The sequence below is a fragment of the Cryptomeria japonica genome, chromosome 8 (assembly GCF_030272615.1).
Source record: "Cryptomeria japonica chromosome 8, Sugi_1.0, whole genome shotgun sequence".
NCBI lineage: Eukaryota > Viridiplantae > Streptophyta > Pinopsida > Cupressales > Cupressaceae > Cryptomeria > Cryptomeria japonica.
Window position 1 is genome coordinate 250,027,171 of NC_081412.1, and position 17,619 is coordinate 250,044,789.

Genomic DNA, 17,619 nt, shown 5'->3' on the forward strand with positions numbered 1-17,619 from the left:
TTTTCTCCAGAAAAGTTTACAAACTTGTATATTTTATTAAGTAAAGAGAAATGTTAAAGATTTGAGGGCATTTATGTTGATTACAATGGGACTATTTAACTCTCAAATTCTATCTATCCTACAAGCTTGAAACTATTTTATAGATATCTAGCTTGACTCTCCCAAGTTGGCTAACTCTTTAATACTTAATTTGTTGTACAAATAGGCATGCACTAGGCACCCAAATTTTTCACCATCAAACTCTAAAGTCACCTAACCCATGGCTCACATTAACTCTACTTGTGGAATTTATACATAATCAAGCTCAATTGTACATATAGGTGCACACTTAGCACCCAAATCGTTCACCACCAAAATCCAAAATCACCTAATCTATGGCCCACATTATCTCTACCCATTTTTTCTCTCTCTCTAACATGACTAACAACCTCTAGTCATTTAAATTGATCTTTGCCAACCTCATCTAACATGGTGATCCCTTGTAAATTTTGCTTATAATAGTTATTGGAAATTCGATCAGTTCATTATCCAAGGCAATTAACTACTTGCTCCAAAATATTACATCCTTCTACCATCACTACATTTGATTAAAATAACCATGCTTATTGTGCAATCCCATCTAATGCTCAACACTTCACGTATTCATGTGCATTCTTCTAATTGTCATTTAGACTCAACCTTGTGCCAATATTTACTCCAATGTATTGGGACAAAATTTATCCTTCCTATGCATAGGGACATCTTTATACACCTCTTCTAGATGATACTTAAGAATAACCAATAATGATCATCCCTAATTCCAACTCTCGTAGGATTATCATCTGACTTGGCATCTTCCTACATCACTATCATATTTCCCACTACATCTCGTGGGTTAATATCCTCACACACCTTTCCCTCTTTGAAGAATTTTTATCCTCAACACTTAGTTGTGAGTAATTTGAATGAATTCTTCATCCTCTCATTTGTCATCTTCATGTGATCACTTATTTCATTTGATGATATATTATATGATCATCCTAGGCTATAGTTGAATACTTGTATGAATATTTTTGTGATTGGAGACATTTATATCTTGAGCGTGCCTCAATTGCAAGCAACTAACTTTAGCATAGGAACTGTAGGAAGCTAAGGTATCCTAACAACTTCCTACACTAATCTTGAGAAGATGGTTATGGATCTTTGCAATAATTGGATAAATTAAACAAAAATAAACATAAAGACTATCCATACCACAACATAGTGATTTATGTGGGGAAACCCCTTTTGGGAGAAAAAAAATTGCACTCCAAAAGTCACCCAATATATTATTTTGAAATCAACAAGATTACAACATACTTGCAAAAAGCTTTTCACAAGAGTATCACCAACTAGAAATCTAGATCTCTAGGTGACTTGATAACTATCAGACTCTCACACACAATGTTCATCTAATCTAACACAACATGCTACAATAGTCAAATACAATTCCCCCTTTCAACCCCTCACCCTCAAATATAAACTTCCTATTAGTAATTGCAAGGTTGATACACAATTAAATTCCTAATATTGTCTCATGTTTCAAACACCTTGCAAGAGCAGAGGAAGTATCAATAATCATGATTTTATTATAGGGGCAAAGAGGCCCATAGCCTGTGAACACCATTTCAATTTGTTAATGCCCAACGACTTAGTTGAAGAATCTGTAACATTCATCAAAGTCTCTACCTTAACTAGCTTCACCCTAACATCCTTGACCATATCTCTAACAAAATGATATTGCAGATCAATGTGCTTGGTCCTAGCATGAAATGTTAGGTTCTTAGCTAGGCAAATTGCACTCTGACTATCAAAATAAATTATAATTGTACCTTACTTTATTTTGATATCTAAACATAGTCTTAATCTAAATGGATTCTTTATAGGCATGAGTAGCTACCATACAATCAACTTCAATAGTGAAAAAAAAACCAGAACCTATCACTTACTCATCTAACTAATTGCACCACCAAAGAAAGTAAACATGTAAAAACTAATGGATTGATTGATTTCAACATCATTTGCCCATTCTAAATCCACATAACCACGAATATCAAGAGAAAACACATTTTCTATCAAATTACCATGATATCGCAAGGAATAATCTAAGATAATCTACATATATCTAAAGACTCTTCTAACTACATCCCAATAAAAGCGGCCAAGATTAGATAGATATCTAGAAAGAACTCTCATTACTTAGGCAATGTTTGGTCTAGTGTAGAAAATAACATACATTAAACTTCCAACTACATTCTATCAAGCCACTTTACTCATGTCTTCCATATCCAACAGGGATGTCAGACAATATGCAACAAATAACTTCATTCCAACTATAAAAGAAACACAAAATGGTCCATAATCCTGTGTGTTAAACCTCTATAAAATTGAGTTCATATACTTACTCTATCCAAGCCCTAGCTTTTTGTTCATTCTAACTCTTCTAAATTCCATCCCAAGAATGTGTACACCAAGATCTTTCATTTCAAATTTAGTTGTAAGTTGAGACTTCAGTTATGAAATTATCCATTTCCCTTTACCAATAAACAACATACCATCAACAGATAATGTAATATATATGAAATGATTACCATCAATTTTATAATAAATATATTGATCTAATTTAAAATGCTCAAATCCCAATCTCAATAAATATGTGTCAATTTTTTGTTACCAAATCTTAGGACTATTTGAGGCCATACAATGATTTCTTTAATTTACAAATAAAATTACTTTTAAATTTCACCATATAGTGCTCTAGATGTGTCATATAAATATCCTCCTTCCAATCACCAAGAAGAAAAGACATTTTCACATCCACTTTATCAACTGCTAGATCATAAGCAATTACAATCAAAAGCAAGAATCTAATGGATGTCATTTTTACAACAAGAGAAAATATCTCACCATAATCAACACCCTCAACCTGAGAATAACCTTTTGAACCAATTGTGCTTTGTACTTCTCAATACCTTCATCTAAACCAATATTTTTCTTGAACACCCATTTAATACCAACAATTTTTCATCCTTCAAGCAATGGTACTAGATCCCATGTATCATTCTTTGTTAAAGATTTCGTTTCTTCACCCAAATAAATATTTCATGATTCTACATATATCTAGTGCCTATTCTATAAATCTAGGTTCATCCAAATTAGTATTCAAAGAAAAAAACTAGTCATCAAGTGAATACATTTCAAGTGGTTATCTATGTTGTGTAAACCTTTAAACAAGTTCAGTTAGAGCTTCTTCCTCCTCTTATAAAGATTCAAAGATAGATGAGCTCTCCTCAACTTCTTGTCTTTTTAGGGGATTTGATTTAAATTTCTCAAACATAGGAGAAAGTTGAATCACATCTATTTTTCACTGTGTTCTAGTTGCAATGTAACAAAAGAATAATTATCTTCTTTAAAAATAACACACATATGACATAGTACCTTTGGTGGAACCAGATCCCAAAGTTTGTATTATTTCACACCATAACTATACCTAATGAAGATATATTTCAACACTTTGTTCTCCAACTTTGTTTTCTTCTCCTTTGGCACATGTGCATATGATTTGCAACCAAAAACTCTAATATGTCTTAGTGGAACCAAAAACTCTAATATGTCTTAGTGGAGGCTTGTGAATCGACTATGCCTCCGTAGGCATTTTATCATTAATGGTTGATGTAGGAGACTAGTTAATCAAGTAGCAAAAATGGTAACAACTTTAACACAAAACCATTGTTGTGAACCAACACCATTAAGCATACAACTAGCCTTCTCCATCAATGTCCTATTCATTATTTATGCAATTCCATTCTACTATGGAGAGTACAAATTTGTCTTTTATCTCATAATTTCATAGGCTTACTATAATGTATCAAAAATTTTAGAGTAAAATTCAATGCCATTGTCAGTTGTCAAACCCTTTGTTTTATTTCTAATTTGCAACTCCACCATCACTTTAAATTCATTAAATCGACTAGAAAAATTAAATTTACTCATTAGAAAATATACTTATGTCCTACTACAACTATAATGCATGAAACACCATATGTGGATTTTCTAATGGAAGGAACATCTACATGACCAAGCACATCAAAATGAATAAGATCAAACACACCACAAGATTTATGAGAACTCAAGTAAAAATGAACTTAATTTATCTACAGTAAATGCAATACTCATAAAAATTAAAATCGAAATTACAATAAATCAATCCTTCAATATTGGCTTTATTTTCAGGGTCCTTAGAGCCTTTTCTCTACTATGGTCAAATATCTAGTGTTAGATTTATTACATCAACAATTTAGTAGATAGGTCAGTTTAGATAATAAATAGATAAATAAATATTATTTTTATGTTAGTAAATTAAAATTAGTCCATAGTTAAATGGTTACTAAGTTGAGTTACTTTTTGTAAGAAGTTTGGGTAGTTTATAAGGAAAAATAAAGGCTTGATATAAGTCATTGTAATACAATGTGAAAAAATATCGAGATGAATTCAATCAATTAATCTTCTTATGTTTTTAATATTTCTTTGTAGAAAAATGGTTTAACTTGCAATAGTTTCATGCTCTACCATTTTCAATATGGTATCAAAGCGATTATCTTTCTTCTAATTATAAAGAATGGAGATTTGTTTAGGCATTTTTTAAGTTACAAATTGCAGTAAAGGTAAAACTACAATAACTTTGTCATTTATTAGCAAAATTAAAAATTCATACTATTCTTAAAAGTCGATAAAGAGAAAAATAAAATCTAGAAATAGTTTGAAGATATCCTCAATAGCTAGTGATGAGTTTGTAGCAGAAGATAGTGGCATGACGGTACATATTTGAATGCAATTAGAAATGAATTTAAAGATTGTTTGATGTTGCATGAATTTTTTAAGATTATTTTTTTGGATGGTTTTTAATTGTTGTGCATATCTACGTGAGAGCACAACACACATTAATTTATTTTTAATATATGCACGTAGAAAAGAATAGTATTGAAATGTTGTATAATGTAGTTCTTGCCTTTGACATATATACTTTTTGAATGCAAGAGAGCATGCCAACAAGAAAAACATTATATAATTGTCTAGATTTGGTGCAGGATGAGATGTCTAAGGTTTTAAACATTGATCACTAAAATGAATGTCATATACATTTGATGTTATTATTGTAGTTTGTTGCTAGTATTATAATTTTGTAGAAGAAAATTCAATTTGTTGATTGTTTCTAGTGAAGAAAAAGAAAAGGCGACAATTTCCTATATAAGAGAATGAGCACACATGAGTGCATAGCCAATTGCATCATTTATAAGTCATAGTCTCATATTTATGTTGAAGTTTTCATTCTATAAAATTCACATTAGAAAAAAGTTTGGTGTCATTAGGAGAAAACCCAAAAAATATACCAAGTGGTTAGTGTTAAAACTGTGAAATACAACCTCACAGAGCCTAGTGAACTCCTGTATGCAAATAACCTATCACAACAATGGAAGATTCACAAAACACAAAGATTGCTTTGAAAACTTAGAGCAAAAGAATGCAATAATGATAATCAAATAATGAATTACAAAAGGGTTCAGTCCTTATAAAAGGAGATCAAACCTAAAAAGGGAAAACCCTAAAAGCAATTAATAATTACTAATAAATTAATTATTAATATTCCTAAGTTTAGCTTCCTAAATTTAGCTTAAGTGAAATAGAGAAAATGTGACTTAATTATTAAATCAATATCATTTAATTAATTAAGTAAACTAATACCTTATACTCTAACAACCCCCCTCAAGATGAAGTTATGGAGAAGCTGGAAAAAAACCAAGGACTAGATGCTAGAATGCTAAAAATGGGTCCCGACAACAAGGCTTGATGAGGTACCCAAGTACAATGAAATCTTTGTAAAGTGGAGAAAAAAGAGAAAACCCAATGGGAAGAAAACTCCTCTCCAAGAAGAGATGAAAGCTCAAGTGAAGGTCTAAGAAGCCTCCAAACAAGAATGTTCCAAAAGATAAGAACAAAAGACGAGCATGAAGAATCACTGAAGCATGAAGAAGTTGCAAACTTTATCGTAGAATGACTAATAAGATGCTGAAATAAGAACCTCCTCTGAAACAAAAGATGATCAGGATCAAGAAGACATGAATCTGCATGAGTGCCCTCAATGACACTACTCAAATCTGAATCAGATGGCAAACACACACAAAACATTTAGAATCCGAAGATACAAATAGCACGAGTACCAACAGTATGAAGAACTGATCAAATAAAAAAATGGAAGGTCACCTCTAGAAATAGGAATGCAAGAGTGTCCATATGGTAAGTGTTACATCTCATCAAAATGCATGGGTAACCAATAGTTGCATTCGCCTAGTACATAGAAACAAATGCTGAATACATAGCTCACTCCAACGTGAAACCAAGGAAGAATTAGCACCAACAGTAGAAACCCCCCCATAATGCTGACAAGGGAGAGGTATGACAGGTACACAAAATCTAAAATCCATAATGTAGTGCATGAAGAAGAACCAAGAACATCTGACCATGCAGACTTGAAACTACAAGCAAATACAAAGGGTGTGCAAACCAAGACACACACACACATGAGAAAGGTATGAAGACAAAACAAAGGCAAACATCAAACCCCCATGGCACTTTATATCATAGTGCGAGTACAATAAGGCACAAAACTGATGTGTAAGATCCCATAATACATGTGCAATATAGAGGCACTTTATCTTAGTGCATTTGCAAAATCATAAGTGCTTACAATGAAAGCTCAAAATGTAAAAAAAAAAGACATAAGAGTAGAAATACATGAAGAACAACAAAAAACATGTCATCCCACGCAAACAAGAAGTTTCCACGAGCTCATATGTCCAAGTAATTCACCAAACTGTGAAAACACAAAAAACTGAATAAAATGTACCTGGAGTAAAATCTGGAAAAAGTGCATGGATGGTTGTGAAGAGGTCCAAAACACCATCCCAAAGCCGTTGGAATCGCAAAAAACAGAGAAACTAGTGAAAATTTATGAGCTCAGGATTGAAAACAGCACATCTGACTTCAAATGGTTGTAGAATATACCAACAACAAAACTAGGTGATGAAACCCACAAATCTGGAAAGTAGACGAAACCTTCTATTCAATGATATCTTGTTTGTCAAAAAATGATATCGGATGCCTGCATGTTAAAGTTGTGAAATAGAACCTCACATGACCCAGTGAACACCTATATGCAAATAACCTGTCACAACAATGAAAGATTCACAAAACACAAAGATTGCTTTGAAAACCTCGAGCAAAAGAATGCAATAATGATAATCAGATAATGAATTACAAAAGGGATCAATCCTTATAAAAGGAGATCAAACCTAAAAAGGGAAAACCCTAAAAGCAATTAATTATTAATATTCTTAAATTTAGGAATTAATAAATTAATTATTAATATTCCTAAGTTTAGCTTCCTAAATTTAGCTTAAGTGAAATAGAGAAAAGGTGACTTAATTATTAAATCAATATGATTTAATTAATTAAGTAAACTAATACCTTTTACTCTAACACCCCCCCTTTACGATGAAGTTAGGGAGAAGCTTAAAAAAAAAAAAAAGGACTAGATGATAGAAAGCTAAAAATGGGTCCCGACAACAAGGCCTAATGAGGTACCTGTTGGATCTCAAATCAGCACATTAGAGGATTCTAAGAATATGCCAAATTCTATCATTAAATTCCCCAACTGACTTGGTCAACTATAGAGTTATTAACTCTCTCATTTTAGGCTCTACAAGACCTAGGCGAGTGTACCTATTCACTAGTTGTTCACTTAGTGTTGTTTATAGCAGATTGTGTGATTTTACTCAAGCTTGACTCCTACCTCAAAATGGCATTGGGTTCTGCGATAGAGATATAACAGACGAGTTCAAGATTGTCGTTTAATGGAAGTTATTTGCTCTTTGTTATCTATTCTATAAATCTAAATGTCTATGTTACTCCTATTCCTACCTGATATCCTAATGGAAACTATTCTATGCTTGAAAGTAAAACTATAATTGATTTGAAAAGGTTGTCACTCTTAAATGATCAATGCCTTACCTCTTGTTGGGCTACAGAGTCTGAATTTCCACCAGGACTTAATGTGTAACTCTTATGGGACAATGTTTAAATCCACCCTCCAGATGAATCTATCAGTTATCCTTCCTCCAATAGATCTATTTTAATCAAATTTTGCAGTAGTTTTCCTAAATGAGTTTAACCCCTATCCTAGGAGACCATTCAGGGAAGAAATGCAAGGAACAATTATATTTCACAAACACTTCTTTATTCAAACTAATAGCAATAAGGAAATAAACTTCACTATGAATATTTTAAAGTAACCTTATCTCTCAGAGATAATACCACAAAAGAACTACCTACAGGAAAGCATTAATATGTAACACTATAGAAAGAAATGCAACTGATTATATTGATGCGAGTTTCTGTAAGTTCAAAATGTCTCAAAAGTTATTATTCTGAAAATCTTCTTCTAATCCCCTCTTCTTACAAAAGTTCTTATATATATATGAGACCAAAAGATGCCTTCCCGAAGAGGTACATCCTTTGGGACGTTCAATTATATTTTATTAACCACTGGAAGCATTTAATTAATCCCAACATGTTTATCATTAGTGTAGCGCCTTCAGGTTTTGTCCCTTTGAATATTTCAATTCGAAGTCTTTTTTACTTTATCGGCGTAGGTCTCCCCATTCATTCCATCAGGTATTGGCACAACATATTCATCTCTCTTCCGATGGACCAAGTTATCCCGATGAATCCTCCCTCGGTTGGGTTTTACTTTTGCCTTTATGTCCATCAGAACAAGTTATTCTGATACAACCACCTTTTATCCCTCTGTGGCATTCTGGCCATCGAGCATCGACACAACTCCGAAAATGTTTCTCCGATGATGCACGTTACCCTGATAAGTCTTTCTTCGTGGTCTGAACCTTGCTTCCCTTGTCTGGTCATCTCTTCGGGCATCAAAATGACTCAATTTATGTTTCCCTGATGGCTCGACAACATAGGTTCCTTTTTTCTTTTCCCATTTATTGGCATATGTCTTCCTCTTATGTCCATCGAGTATCGGAATGATTGTTTTTACCTCTTCCTGATAATGTGCATTACACCAATGACATCGCCTTCTTGAATGTCAATCCCATCGAGCATCGGGATGACTCCTTTTCGCGCCTGTCAATGATCTGATGACTTTACTATTTTGACTATGTATTCCTTTCTATCGGCAAAGGTTATACTGACAACTTTATCAACTATCGGCATAACAACTTTCCAGTGCTTCCGATAGTGATCCCTATGTTGATGATTATGCCTTCCTGGTATGCTATCAATGTAACCTTTCCCGATGGATCATCATTTATCTTCTCTGTCACCCCGATTGGAATAGGTTTTTCTGATAACATTGCCCATATCGCCTGACTCATTGGGTATCAGGATAGTGCAAAACGGTGATCTCCGATGACCCGATGACTTTTCAACATGCGTTCCGCTCCATTTGACATCGGCACAAGTTCTGCCGATAAATTTACATTTCTCCAAAACATCATATTCCATCGATAGTCATTCTTTACTTCGGTGAAACTGACATCATCGCCAGTGCATCTCTCGGTCTCATCGATATCTTCATATTTGCCAAAGCTTTACTTCAGGTGTCCGCGTTGATGTAATATTTCATCAAAATCTTTCTTTCAATGAAATCCTTTCCTCGCCAAGTCTCTCCATTGTTTTATCGATGTTAGAATTCCATCGAAATAGTTTCACTATCCAGCCCTTGTACCAGTATCGATGAAATTCCCCCTTTCGGTGAAAGAAGAAAACCTTCCTTCGATCTCTTATGTTTAATTGATAACAAGTTATCGATGGAAATCTCTCATGTTTCTTCGATGCCCCGCTACGTGTCACCTTATGCTTGACTCACAGATCCACCTGTTTGCCACCTAGACCTGCCACTGGACCTGGCCCCCCCCTTGTCGCCAAGTTGGGACAGTATCTGGCGAGTTGTTTCTCCTTGCACCATAGCGACTGCCGTTGGATTATCCATAATCACCGTCCAATCTGCCCAGCTTGCTCGACCTTTAGCTCTCATCCTTGCCAGTCTGTAAAAATTTGGTTTCGTCGGGATGTGTGCACACACACCTGGGGTCCATTGGATTGCCAAGCTTCCTTCATGCCAAAAGCTATTTATCTTTCGACACTATCGTTGTGTGTGGCTTTGCACTTAAATGCAAAATATTCTCTCCCCACAACCAATGTGGGATAACACCTTATGCTTGAATCCCGTAGGCTTCCCTTTTCTCTTGCTCACTGTTTTGCGTTCCTCGAGGTAACATGATCCACTCGAATTTCCTTCCTAGAGCCCAGTTGGACCATCCTCATCGGTGCAACTCGTCCAGCCCTTTCATGTCGTTTGCACCCTGGGAAACCGCCATCGGATTCATCGGTATAAGTTGTACCGATCAACATGCACCCCTTTTCTCTTCAGGCGATCTTATCAAGGTAACTTATGCCGATAAGTCAACTTTCATTTTCTTTGCAGGATATGACTTCTTTCTTGAATACATAAGTTTATGAGTTACTCATTGGATTTCATAGGAACTGAATCAAAGGTGCAGAAGGCATATTGACCATAATATTTGAGGTGCTTGATGGACTACAAATTTATTCAATTAGGATTTATGGATGCATTTTAGAAGTGTTCACATAATAATTCTATTCATGGGACCCTAAATTTGCCAAAATTTAAGGTTCCAACAATGGCTCTGTCTGGGGATGGGGGTATGCTACAGGTACCTTCAAGAATCCAGCATCTTTGGTTTAAGGAAAACATACAAATGAAAAGACCACAGTATATACAAAAAATGGGTCCTAATCTACTGTACATGGAAAATATCTTGTTATTCAAGAAAATAATTTTTTTAGGAACTGTCCATGTACTGGCAATTCCTGAATTTCTCCTGTAGCACTCTATAAAAAATAGGAATCCTTTCCTGCTTTGCCCATAATTATGTATGGTCCTAACCATAAGGCTTCAAACTTCCCATGCTTTCCCTTGTCCTGATTTCTGGCATCCCACATTAAAACCCAATCTCCTTCCTCAAATTTTCAGTCTCGGGCCCTTTTGTCATATAACCTCTTCATTTTCCTTTGAGCCTTGATATTTTGCTCCCAAGCTTCAATTCTCACCTCATCTAACTCGTCCAATTATACAAACCTCTCCTGTAGAGGATCAACATTATCAATTCCCTTTTGAATCATGAATTTATGGACCGACAACAAGTTGTCAAGAGGAATTCTGGCTTGTTTACCATACACTAGCTCGAATGGAGACTTTCCTGTAGACCTTTTCACTATAATCCTATCCGCCCAAAGTGCTAAATTCAACTTTGAATCGCAAGCCCTTTTGTTATGTCCAAGTGTTTTCTTAATGATCTTAAGAAAGTTTTTATTACTAGACTCTGCATGTCCATTGGCCTGAGGGTGGTATGGGGATGAGTGTGATACCTTAATGCCGTATTCCTCACATAAAGTATTAAATTCTTCGGATCTGAAGCACATACAGTTATCAGTAATTATTCTTGCAAGGACACCAAACCTGGTAATAATGTTCTCCATCATAAACTTAATCACCACCCTACTAGTAGCTTGTTTGGTAGGGATTGCCTCTACCCATTTAGTAAGGTAGTCAGTGGCCACCAATATCCACCTGTTCCCTCCACTCAAATGATATGTTATCTTTCCAATGAAATCCAGGCCCCATTGCTGGAAAGGTTCTTCCACTTGCATAGGTCTTAGAGGCAATGCCCCTTGGTATTTCATTTTCCCTGAAAACTTCTGGCACGCCTCACACCTCTTGACATATTTATAAGAATCATTAAAAACATGTGGCCAATAGTACCCTGCCCTTAATATCTTGTGAGTAGTGGTTTGCCAGAGAAGTATTCTCCACATAGTCCATTATGCACTTCCTTCAATACCTTTTCAGCCTGAGACTCATCCAAGCAAAGTAATAAGATTTTGTCTCTATTCTTCTAATACAGATCTCCATCGACTATCACATATTTGGTCGACTGTAGCTTCAGAGTCCTCTTCTGGGTGTCATTCATACTATCGGAACACTTCATCTACTTAAGGTAATAAACTATATTTGTATACCAGGATGTATTGTCAATACTGAGGTTAGTTTCTTCCCATCCTACTTCATTTACCTGAGCCTTTTCCATGTCTGCTTCAGCTATGAACTTAGCCAATCCATGTCCCTTTACAACTTGTGTTATCTTAATATCAATACTAAATTCCTGAATTTGGTTGATCCATCTACACCTTCTCCCTGTCACTTTAGTTTGTCTGAAAATGTCTTTCACTGCTGCATTAGGGATGTAGGCAATTACCTCCGCACCAATTGAATAAGGTCGAAAATGTTTGACTGCTTTCACCGATGCGTAGGCTTGTTTTTCATTTATCTCGTACTTTACCTCCATGGGTGACATAGATTTTCTATAGTAAGCAATAGGGTGCTCGTGACCATCTGCATTCTTTTGTAGAAACACGGCTGCCACAGTGTGAAGAGAGGCAAAAGAAAAAATCAAGAAGGGTTTAGTGAAGTCTGGTGATATCAGGACAGGCGCCTCAGTGATTGCCCTTTTAATGGCAACAAATGCATCCAATGCATCAGCAGCCCAATCCATTGTAGCTCCTTTCTTCAGCATATGAACTATGGGTTTTACAATATCTACAAAGTTCAATATAAATATTTTGATGAAGTTTATTTGTCCTAGGAATGATTGGATGGCCTTGACCATTTTTGGAATAAGGACCTCATTGATTGCTGCCACTCTTTCTGGATCAATCCTTACCCCTTCTTTGGATACAATGTGCCCTAAGAGATTACCTTCCTCAACACCAAAATGACATTTCTTTGGGTTGAGTGATATCCCATACTCCAAGGCTTTTTTGAAAATTTTCTCCAAGCGAGTGCAATGGTGCTCTGCCCTTTTTGAATAGGCAGTCATATCATATTGATATATCACCATGATTACATCGATAAGTTCTACAAATGCTACATCCATTGCCCTTTGGAAAGTGGTTGTTGCATTAGTCAATTCGAAGGACATTCTAGCATATACATAGGTACCCCAAGGTGTTGTAAAACTTGTTTTGTACTATTCAGCTTCTTTGACTTTTACCTGATTATAATATGAAAATCCATCCATCATGGATAACAGCTCACATCCAGTTACTTTCTGCAACATTGTGTCCATATTGGGTAAAGGATAATTATCTTTCAATGATGATATATTTAGGTTTCTAAAATCAACACATAATCTGATATTCCCATTCTTTTTTCTTACAAGCACCAAATTTGATACCCAAGTAGAATACCCGCATGGTTTAATTATTCTTGCATCGTTCATTTTAATTATTTCTTCTCTCATTTTGGGTAACAATGTAGGATTAATGGGCCTTTGTCTCTGCCTGAACGGCTTAGCATCCGATTTGAGTGGTATTTCATGCTAGAATAAGTCCTCCCTATAGGCTTTAAGCTCATCATACGACCAAGCGAACACGTGTCTATATTTCCTGAGCAATATCACCAACTCTTGCTTCATCTTAGGGGTTAACCTCTTCACAATGTACACATGCCTTGGGGATTCTTCATTCCCTAGATTAACTTGCTCAACATCGCTTCCCTTAGTTAGAGTCACTTTTGTTTCTATTTCATCTCATGCATTAAAAGTCCTCTCTAATGCAACCAATCCTCTTGGCAATTTGTTGGATTTTAACAGTATAATTTCTTGTCCAGAATGAAGTTTCTTTCCCATCAATCCTTTCCACGAAGTCATTAAAGTTAACGGCCTATGCTTGGTAGTGATCTACACATTGCAAGAAGTTTAGTAAATCAACATCATCTTGGAAAACCTACCAATTATACAGATTGTCAGGAATAGAGGGTCTGAATTTTATTTCTACCTGTGATACTCCATTTAGTGTTACATCGTTTTCCTTTAACGCAATATTCGCTAGGAAATCTGCCATTATGTTCCTTGACCTATTAATCCAACTGATTTGGAAAGCATCAAATAGTTCTATCGTATCCCATACTGCATTTCTGTATTACTTTAACCTAAGATGTTTAGAAGCATATTTCTCTCTAATCTGAGATACTATCAACTTTGAATCTCCAAACACACTAAGCATTTTGATTCCCTGCTTAACTACCAGATTCAATCCAGTGAGCAAGGCTTCATACTTAGCAATATTATTTGTACATTCGAACATTAGTCTGAAAGAATACTTGAATGTTTCCCCATTTGGTGAAATAAACAAAATCTCGGCTCCACTTCCTTCTTTACTAGCATGACCCATCAAAATACATGCGCCACAATTGATCCTCAGTTTCTTGGATGCAGGATTCGATTGGAGATAATTCTTATTTTTTTGGCTTCATTAATTGTACTTTAAAGTTATCCATATCCGTTTGAATGAAACATACTTGCTCAGGAGACTCCACATCCTCAACAATGTATGAAGAATGAGGCTCTCTCTCAAGCCTTCCTGTCCATTCACTGGTATGGTAGCATATGATAAGTCTAGTCGGATGTGTCCACCTATCAGATTCGACCACTGTTTAGACAATAGCATCCCATAATTAGGAGGAACATCCACCACTGTGATATCCATTTTATAAGACGCTTTAGGGCATGCTGCTAACTTGAATTCTACATCTTTCATGACGCCTACCACTGGAACAAATCTATTGTCCATAGCATAACACTTGCCAAATATTGTATCCACCCCCATTTTGAGTTCTCTCATAACTCCTACAGGTATAACATTTATTGTTGCACCTGAATCAATCATGCAGTTCTTTATCATTTTATTATTGATCATTAGAGTTAGATAAAAAGGGTCTACTTGAGAAGGGCTCTTTGTTATTGCTGACCCCAAATATATGACCAGGGCTGAATCAAATCCATTGTTTTTGTTCCAACCATCCTGCTTGCAATCCTTTGCTTTTTCTGGGACATCAGTGATCATTTTCTGAGATTTCTCCCTATATTAAGGAAATCTCATCATTTCCAGCAAAGGGACAGTAACCTTCATTTGTGTCAAGGCGCTAGCAATGTCAAATGATGTACTGGTGGGAAATGGGAAAACTTTTTCTATTTCCTCGTTTTCTCCCTTCTGTGGTTTTGTTATTTAGACATCTTTTTCTTTTGTCTTTCCTGAATCCTTGTCTTGGATATCATTTGGCTTACTTACTGTTTTAGATACTTTGTTAGTTTCTTTCATGAACATGCCAGATGGCTTCCCCTGCTCAGAATTTATGGTTCTATTCCTCAAATCATAAGTTCTTTTAGCTTGTTCGACCACAGCTACTGTGATTTTCTCCCTTTCTTCCTTAGTAGGAATCCTAAGACTGACTTCATCCTCTTTATTTGAAAGCACTTGTTGTATGTAACACTGTTGACCGGTCCATTTGGAGTTTATATCGTAATCTCCTTCCTCTTCGGATGAGTCGTATTCTCCAAATGATAGCATGTTTATAGTCTGATCATTAGTGTACCCCTCACAATTCTCTTCTTCTTCCTACAACTTTTTTCCTACTATGCACTGGGAAGGAGAATGTGGCATGTCACAAGCAAAACACCGCATACCATCATCTACCATGTTATTTGTGTGTCTCTTCAAAGGATCTGGGGTTTGGATGTTATCCCTTTGGCCTTTTTCCATAGGCTTTCTGTCCTTCCAGGCTGTATTGTAAGGCATGTCATGCAATCTGGGTCTATCATGGCGGAAAATTTGATGCTTGTCTGTCTTGTTCACCTTCATGGACAAATCTTTTAAGGCATTCAGTAATTTATCAAATTTGTCTTCATCTTTAACTTGCTTGGGAGCTCTAGGATTGAACAATCTTGTATCGTCTCTTTTCCCAATCCTTCCAGCGGCCTTCTTGTTATTCTCTATGGTGATAGAAGCCTTCATTACCCCTTGAAGGGTTGTAGGATTTTTTGTCCTGAGATCATAATTCATTTTGCTCTCAAAAGCATTGATGTAATAAAGACTACTTACTTCAGGAATTGGCTTTATCCTATTGGGTATTTTGCTCATACTTTTATTAAATCTTTTGTTAAACTCAACCACTGTTTCATTTTGCTCTTTCTTGATACTTATGATCTCGTGCAATGCAAACTCGAGACTGTTTTGATCTCCATATTGTTTGAGAAAAAGTCTTTTAAACTCTGCAAGGCTACCTATTGAAAAATTAGATAATGTTCTGAACCAATCTCGTGCATCTTCTGTTAAAGATTGCATGAATAACTTCATTTTAACATCTTCGTATGGAAGCAAAAAATCTTCCATGACTGTATCAAAATCTTTGCAATGTGCTTCTCCTATGATAGCATTACTCCCATTGAATTTTGGTATTGCAGTTCTAATTTCATTTGGAATGGGATGAGGATACACCATCATTCCTGAAAAATCAAATTGTCTGATGCGCTCTGTATTCATCAATCCATATCCTCCCTGGAAGAAATTCCCATGGTTCTAACCCACATTATTATTACAAGGGGGAAATTGGTTTTGAGGTTGGAAATGGTTTTGATATGCAAAGTTGTTAAAATGATTGTACTAATATTCAGGAGGTATATTGGTGTATGTAAAATTGTTGAAATGATTGTGCTGGTGTTTAGGAGGTATATTGGTGTATGTAAAGTTGTTGCTTATATGATCATATAAGGGGTTTTCAGATGTCTTATAGGTATTGTTCTTCACGTTGATTTCATCTTTATTGCTTCCCCCCTTGTTTGATCCTTGGGTTGCATGTTCACACCTTGCCTTGTACTTATTTAGGTCATGATCAATGTCATCTTCGTTGACATTCATGCCCAACTTAGCACATAATTCTACACACTCCCGTATCCATCCAGTATCTTTCATTTCAATAGCTACTTCTAACATTTGTTTCATCAAATCTACCATACGGTCTGGTGCATCCATCTTGCTTGAACCTGAGGAACTTGATGTACCTATCCTTGAATTTGGGCGGTGATTTTCAAAACTAGGAGGGAATTTTCCTTTTCGTGATTTATCTGCAACTGCCAAGTCCTCATTTCTTGGGTATGTAGGTGTTTATGGTGAAAATGGATAACAATAATAACAATATTGAAAGGCTAAATGAATCCAACCACTAAACCCTAGCCTAACAATAAACAAAGATCCACCATAACATATGAAGATTACCTAAGACAATGCAAATAACTCAAAATCACAAAGATTATACCATCACATGTCCAATAGGGTTTTGATCTCCATTCTTCCTATCTCCATTGATCTTGCTTGATATATTTGCTCTCAGATTTTTATATGCACAAGAGCTCAACAAAGAACGGAATGTGGTTGCAAGTAGGATCGTAGTGTAGCCAAGTACTCCAAAATTAGTCATTAGTCATTAGGGTTTGACAATGAAGGAAGCATCTCCTTAAATAGAAGACACAATAAGAAATGGAGGATTAAGATTGAGAGGTGTAAAAAGAGAGGTCGGCTAGGATTAGAGGGTAGGTAAAAGAAATACCA

General features: G+C 35.6%; 1 protein-coding gene across 1 annotated transcript; it reads right to left on the bottom strand.

The window, feature by feature from the left end:
• Positions 1 to 11,244: 11,244 nt before the first annotated feature.
• Positions 11,245 to 13,109, bottom strand: LOC131060024 (uncharacterized). Its single transcript, XM_057993120.1, has 3 exons — positions 12,249 to 13,109; positions 12,018 to 12,026; positions 11,245 to 11,892 (listed from the first exon to the last, which is right to left on the bottom strand). Exons 1-3 carry the CDS (start codon positions 13,107 to 13,109, stop codon positions 11,245 to 11,247), a joined length of 1,518 nt encoding a protein of 505 aa, XP_057849103.1.
• Between the last annotated feature and the right edge of the window lie 4,510 nt (positions 13,110 to 17,619).

Bases quoted from the DNA above. Each gene is read 5' to 3' on its own strand.
- LOC131060024 (XM_057993120.1), bottom strand. From the start codon at position 13,109: ATGGATGTAGCATTTGTAGAACTTATCGATGTAATCATGGTGATATAT.